At 36.6% G+C, this 7,757-nt stretch overlaps 1 protein-coding gene across 1 annotated transcript; it reads right to left on the reverse strand.

Moving 5' to 3' along the window:
- Nucleotides 1–1,567: 1,567 nt before the first annotated feature.
- Nucleotides 1,568–4,288, reverse strand: LOC110606122 (putative 12-oxophytodienoate reductase 11). The gene is made up of 5 exons (XM_021744884.2): nt 3,976–4,288; nt 3,393–3,533; nt 3,115–3,245; nt 2,699–2,875; nt 1,568–2,177 (listed from the first exon to the last, which is right to left on the reverse strand). The coding sequence occupies exons 1-5, from the start codon at nt 4,098–4,100 to the stop codon at nt 1,585–1,587; spliced, it is 1,167 nt and encodes a 388-aa protein (XP_021600576.1). The 5' UTR covers nt 4,101–4,288; the 3' UTR covers nt 1,568–1,584.
- Between the last annotated feature and the right edge of the window lie 3,469 nt (nt 4,289–7,757).

A 7,757-nucleotide genomic window follows, 5' to 3' on the forward strand; every position in this document is an offset into this window, starting at 1 on the left:
TTAAAATTAAAGGTGATTTAACTGAAAATCTAACGGGAGGGACCAATGGCATAGTTTTTAAAAATCAAAGTGACTAAATTGAAGGTTTTTTAAAATTGAGGGACGAAAGGTTGTATTTCACTAAATCAGATAGACTAAATTGCAGTTTACCCTAATTTTTTAGTAATACTAGTTACTTTAATAAAGTTACTTACAGTTTTATTAGCCAATGATTATTTAAGTAGCGATTATTCAAATAATATAAGAAATAATATTTCGTAATTTATTTCCTTAAACTACTTAAATGCTATTTTTAAAATTATTATTAAGTAAGGTCATATTCAAATTACTGAATATCACCTATAGAGCAGTGGATAAAAAAAAGTTATATCTTAATCTTTAATTAATAAAAAAAGTTATTTTTTTATTTCTTTTAAAATTATCGTCCATATTTCTTTTATTGACTATAGTAAATATAAATTAATTATTATAACTGATGTGACAGAAATGAAGTTATATTGCCATTGGTCAATCTGCAAAAGAGAGAAACTGAGGTGGTTGGCATCAACGACAGCTACTCTGACGCTCAAATCAGTAAACTCGAGAATAAGGTAAGTGTAAAGAATTACTTGGAATTCAAGAGTAGGTGTATAAGAACTGTGTACATTTATCTCTACGATCATTAAATTTTATATTGTAAGAAAATGGAGTTAATTACGGCATGTCTTAAAAATCCGGCAGGTGCTGACTAATTGATAAGAGATTCCACCGACTAATTGATAAGAGATTCCACCAGCTAATTGATCGAGAATCCCGTAATTATTGGCATAATGGGGATCTGCTGGATGATATTCCCTAATAATAACTTTATGTGAAGATTCGACCTATTCAGGAGAGGGCAAGTCTTGATAAAAAAATCGAGTGTTACGATATTCAAGTCTTCTTTTCTACGAAGTGTATTGGCTTATCAGACCTTGCCACGTGGTCTTGTCTAATGGTGACAGCTTATGATTTACTTTGGGCGATTGTTGTGTTACATCAGAGGTTCTCCTGCTGATTTTTTATTCTTTAGATTCGAAAGTGACAGTTGTCTTCACGATCTTGGACACATGGCATATCTAGATTGGCTTTTTTTTTGTAATACCCGGCTAGACTCTGGTATCGGAATTCCTACCGTCCGGTAGAATCTCGGATGTCTAAAACCTCTAGAAGGGTAAAATCATGTTTTTATAAAATGTTTTCATGTATTTTATGGTTTTAAGTAAGAAAAAAATTGAGTTTTAAATGAAAAAGACTATAGAGGGAATCCAGGTTCGACCGCCGAACATGCATAAATCAGAGAAACTAAATAGCATAAATCAGTGATTCGAACCTTCAAATTAAATTATTTTAACTTAATTAGAGAAACTAAATAGCATAAATCAGTCTTATTAGAATTCTTATCAAATCTATACAAGATTGATTTGAATCTTATGGGGCAATTGGAAATGTAACTGGACATGAATCATTAGAATCGAAACAGAATCGCAAGAATCAAATGATTCACCGATTCATGAAAGTAAGCCAGAAACTTGATGAACATCAATGCTTCAGCTAGAAAAATAATTAAGTAGTGGATTCAAGAAATGGGTAATCAGTATAACCAATTACAGGATCAGATGTATAGAATGTATCTCTATTGTACTTGTTGAGAGGAGCATTAAGCTCAAATCTTCTTGGTAAATCTGGATTGGCTAGGAAAATACGACCATAAACAATGAGATCTGCAAGATTTTCAGCTATAGCTTGATTTCCATCTTCCCTGCCATAACCTCCTGCAACAAGAAAATTACCTTTGAAAGCCTTTCTCATGGGCTGAAGACTCTCTGGACATTCAGATTTTTCTCCTGCTGTTTTCACTCTTGGCTCAACCATGTGGCAGTAAAGAATTCCATATTTATTCAAGGATTCAGCCATGTGAAGTCCCAAAGCTTTAGGATTTGAGTCTCCAGATTCCATAAAGTCTGCAAATGGAGATAATCTAATTCCAACTTTATCTGCTCCTATCTCATTGGCTACAGCTTCAACTATTTCCAAAGCAAAACGGCAACGGTTCTCCAGAGATCCCCCGTATTCGTCTGTTCGATCATTCACCTGATCTTTCATAAACTGATCAATCAGGTAACCATGAGCCCCATGGATCTCAACTCCATAAAACCCTGTAAAGAACATTAGTATTGGTAACTAGTTCAAATGCTACTTAAAAGTTGTATGTTATGACAAAAGCACAATACTAAGAACACACACTCAAAATCACAATAATAGGAAGAGAAACCCAACAAAATTAATTTAACGTGGTTCGACCATAAAGTCTTCATTCACAGGCAAAGTGGAGATTTAGTTCTAATATGATTGAGAAAACATTACAAGTATTTACAACCCCTCCATACCACAGGGGCGATTCTCCCAACATAGATTTTCATGTTTTATTCAATTGAGTAGCTCTGCAGAATTTTTTGGGTCAGGTCATAATTCAGCTCATAAGAAAATATATTTAAAATTCAAGCCATATAATTGAGATTCTAAAACTTGAAGAACAAAAAAAGAAAGACTATGAATCACATTTCTCACTATTGAGATCATATGAACCAGCAGACGAGTAATTCACTGATCAGTGATTAGTTCAATAACTCCAACGACATTAACACTAAAGCAAACCAGTGTTATTTAAAAAGCCTACCAGCTTCAATTGCATTCCTTGCAGCGATTCTAAAATCATTCACAACTTGTGGAATTTCATCTGTTCTTAGTTGCATCGGAGGTGTGAACTGCGCAATATCAATGCCATTAGCTTTAAGTCGAGGGGCCAAAGGCTTGTTTGTACTCGAGATTGGAGCTTGCCCATTTGGCTGAAAACCTGTAAAACACCAACTTTTGATGTAAAATCAAGATGCCTACAAAGAGGAACATTCGTAAATAGAGAAACTTTTCATGTGTGAATTTGAAAGGAACAGCCGAGAATGATTAAAAACACAAAGAAACTAATAAAAGGAAAAGATCTTCATGGACAACTAGAATGAAAATATCAATTATCAATGACAAATCCAACATTCTATTTAAATAGTGGCAACAAATACAGACGTCCCAAGCACACACCTGAATTTGAAACTCTCCCAACATGACAAATTTGACAAAAGAATATACCGCCTTTGGCATGAACAGCATCAACAATGGGTTTCCACGCCTCAACTTGTTCTTTGGTCCAAATACCAGGAGTATAGGTGTACCTTTAATAAATAAAAACAAATGAGGAATTTTATCATGAAAGTTCAATTATCCCAATTTAGGAAAGCAAAACAAAAATCTGCTTTCCCCTTTCAATTTTGAACATGAAAAATGGCCAGCTAGACACATTAAAGCATAACAAAAATTACCCTTGAGCAGTGTCAGAAACTCCCGTTCCTTCAGATATAAGAAGACCCCCTTTGGTAGTTCTCTGAGAGTAATACAAGATGGCATGAGGCTGTGGAACATTGTTGTAAGATCTCTGCCTGGTTAATGGTGCTAGAACAATTCTGAAAGAGAAATATTGATTAAATGATGAACAAAAATCATCAAGCTTCAAACTTTCTAAGCCAACGAAGTTAGCAAATAAATATTGTTTGTAGCAGTAAAAACAGGAGAGAAAACATTTGATTATCTTCTATAAATTCATTAAGCAAAGAGTCGACTACTAGACGGGCTGCATTTACTTTGAGAAAACAATGCCCCTGCCTCTGACATCAGATGGTGGAAATAGAAAAGCTGACCCGTAAAAAGAATATTAGTCCATCTAGGACTTATCGCAAACACTTGTTCATCGTATATTGAAAACAAATACAAAGTGCAAGACAACAAATCCACAAACCGAAAGCCTCATCATAAAAAAAATAAAAAAATAAAAAAAAAAACACTAAAACCCAGTAACAAAAAGGTTCAAAACAATGGTAGTCTGAAGAAGGAGAGCATTAATACTACCTGTGAGAAAGATCGAACTTCCCCATCTTGTAGGGTGTGAGAAGAGGAATAGTGGGGGATTGAGCAGACATGCTAGTGATGTTTAAGTTCTGTTCTTTTTGGTGAACTTTAGTTGCCAAAGTCATTCAATGAATTTCAAAGATTTTAAATGAAAATAAAAGGAAAGCAGAATGGAATGGAGAATCCCAGCAGGAGAAGAGGGTATTTAAAGAATCAAGAACCGACAAGCCGGCGACGGCTTCTTGAGGTGAAAAGCAAATGAAGGTTCTTCCCATCGTTCTACTCTGGTAGGCTAATCAGTCCCCATTTCAGTTTTGACGTTTACGATGACGAATGCCTTTTCCGTTCAAAAACTTTTTATAGGTAAATTACACTTTAATTCATAAATTTTAATATAATTATTAAATTAATTTTTATATTTTTAAAATTAAATATTTATATTTTTAGTTCATAAAAAAAATTAATTTATAAATTCATTATTAAATTAAAAATTAAAATAATCAAACATATGAAAAGATATTTTTTTTTGAAATACCCTTTATTCTATTCATTTAAATTATTAAAAATTAAAGTATTTAATAAATGATAATTAAAGTAAAAAATAATTAAATTTAATTTCATTATATATATATATATATAGGAGGGAGAGATCCCAATTAAATTAATTTAGACCAAGCAACCCCAATACAATCTGCATTTAGCAGTAAGCCAGCCTCATAGTCTGGATTATCCAACCACACCAGTTCAGCCACTCCTGCCATTGCTAATCTCGCAAAATGATCACAACACTATTAGCTTCTCTAAATATCTTTTTAACTTTCACATCTCAATCTTGCTGCAAAAGGCTATTAATGTTCCTTAATAAATTAGCAATTTTGAAAGCTCCTTGACCTTGTCCTTGAACTAAAATCACAGCAGCTGCACAATTAGATTGTAATTCAATCTTTTCCACTCTCTTTTCTAAGCCAACTTTAAAGCACTGTAAATCCTCCACAACTCCGCTTCCAAATGATCACATCTACCCAAAGCAAGCATAAAACCACCAAGCCAGCGACCGAAATGGTCCCTAAAGACACCAGCACAACCTCCACCACGAGAATTCACACTCCCATCTGTGTTAACAGTTACCCATCCTAAGCCACCTGGTTGCCAAGTAATGAAAGACAAATACTTCAACTCATCCTTGTGCAGCGAGTCTCTCTGCCATGCCACTTGAACCATTTTAGTCTCCTTCAAAATAAAATCCGACGAGAGCTTAGAGTGGTGAGAATCACGATCAAAGATAAAGGAATTTCGCCACTTCCATAGTCACCATAGACCGATAGCAAACACAATATCCCAAGAAACACCATTGATTTGAGCATCAATACTCTGTAAATTAGAGGCCAGCCACCTAAACACATCATTGGTACGAAAGAAATTTGTAATACCCTGCTAGACTCCGGTATCGGAATTCCTACCGTCCAGTGGAATTTCGGATGTCAAAAACCTCTAGAAGGGTAAAATCATGTTTTTATAAAATGTTTTCATGTATTTTATGATTTTAAGTAAGAAAGAAATTGAGTTTTTAAATGAAAAAGACCATGGAGGAAAATCCAGGTTCGGCCGCCGAACTTGCATGAGTTTTGGCATCACCTTCGGCTTCCGAAGGTGGCTTGGCCAGCTACCTATAAGAAGCCCCATGGCTGAAAATGGGCGAGTTTCCTCCCCAATTCCGGCCAAAGGTGAGTCCATGCCCTCCCATGGTTCGTTTTGATGATTTTCCTCAAATCTTTCAAGTTTTAACGAGTTCTAGCTTGGTTTTGAAGATTTTTGGAGCTAAGATCAAGATTTGAAGCTTGGAGACCCAGGAGCTCTCTCCCTCCATTTCTCCAAGTTTAGGTCGTCTCTCCTCTCGATCTTCAAGAGGTAAGAGTGGATCTTTAGCTTATACCATGTTTTAAGCAAGTTTTATGAGATTTTTTTGTAGAAATGCATGTTTAGGTTAATGTTAACTTTATGGTTAATGAATGTTGTATGAGTTGTTATTTGTGTTGTTGTTGGGGTTTAAGATAGTTTGAGACCCCTATATGCTCATGTATGTGTGTATACATGTTTTAGAAGTGTTGAATGCATGATTGGAAAAGTTTGGGAGGCAATGTGCATAGAATGGCTGAGTTCTGCCACTTTGGGAGAACTCAGGTTCAGTAGCCGAAGGCACTTTCGGCCGCCGAACTTGCCTGTGGAGGCAAGCTTTCGGCTGCCGAACCCTGCCCCCGAAAGTTGGACTTTCGGCTCTGGAGGGCAGTTTCGGCCGCCGAACCTGCCGCCGAACATGTATGACTTTCGAATCTGGAGAGAACTTTCGGCCGCCGAATGTGCCACTGAAGGTGCATGACTTTCGGATCTGGAAGAGGGTTCGGCCGCCGAAGGTGCCCTGTCTAGCCTTCCTTTGCCTGTTTTGCATGAATGTTTTGAGGTGTTTTAGGGGGTTTTTGGGGAGTTGTTTAGGGTTATGCTAGTGTTTGTTTGGTACCTCATACGAGTCCACCTGTGTAGGTTCGGACCCGAGGAACCGAGAACCCCAGCAGTGAGCTAGCTGCTTCAGAGTCAGCCAGAGGTGAGTAGAACTGAACTATGTTTAAAATTAATGAAAGTTTTTAGCATGTTTCATGCATCATGAATGCCATGTATATATTAGGTTGTATTGCATTAGAATTCACGAATATGATACATTGCATAAATTGTTGTTGATGTGGATGGATTCTGGATGAACCTTTAGCCCTCAATATGTCGGATGTTGATGAAAGTCCAAGGCTGCCCATGTCCACGCATCCTGGCATTTATTTATGTATGATGATTAATGAAAGTCCAGGGCTGCCCATGTCCACGCGTCTTGGCATTATGTGATGATTATAGAAGTCCAGCGGAGCTCCGTCGAGGGCCGGGCACATTAGATTGAGAGGGTTATTGGTGACAAGTCCATCCTTGATATGAATTGTATGTGTTATGATGCATTCCATGAAAGCATGATTTATGATAATGTTTTATGGTTCTGCTCACTGGGCTTTTTAGCTCACCCCATTTCCTTAACCCCAGGTTTGTAGGTACGAGACAGTCCGGGAAGTCAGCTAGAGTAGGAAGGCTTTATGTATGTAATAGTTAGTAAGTGGACATGAGAAAGAATATGATGTAATGAATAGTATTGAACAGTCATGTAATGTAATGATGTTATTGAGGTATAGAGTTGTGCTTGACCCTAGTATGTATGGTTAATCCCTTTTATATACATGATCTATGTAATGTGTTAATGATGTTTTATGTAAACCAAGCTTAATGTATGATATGTTACCCCATTGGAGCATTTGATGAGGGCTTCAGTGTGAGGTTTATATTTATGATGATGAGTATGCACAGGTTAAGCTTGGTAAAGGAAAGAAAAAGTTTACTATTCTATGTATATGGATGATCATGTATGGGATTTATCAGGTATACAGGATGTATGTTAGGCTTACTACGGGTCCCGGCGACCTTAAGTCGATCTGGATCCTAGCGCCGGTAGCGGTCCGAATTCCAGATCGTTACAAAATTATTCTCAATTTATTCAGCACCAAGCTGATTCCACAATCGCATTGCCAAAGGGCAATCTCTTAAAGTATGGAAGATCGTTTTCGGTGCAGAAGAGCATAAGCCACAACCATCAAAATTAGTGAAACCTCTCTTCTTCCTCTCTACGTTACACATGATTTTTCCATGAGCAACCTCCCATATAAACATTCTAACCCGCTGTGTTCCTCTAGCCT

Source organism: Manihot esculenta, chromosome 18 (assembly GCF_001659605.2).
Source record: "Manihot esculenta cultivar AM560-2 chromosome 18, M.esculenta_v8, whole genome shotgun sequence".
NCBI lineage: Eukaryota > Viridiplantae > Streptophyta > Magnoliopsida > Malpighiales > Euphorbiaceae > Manihot > Manihot esculenta.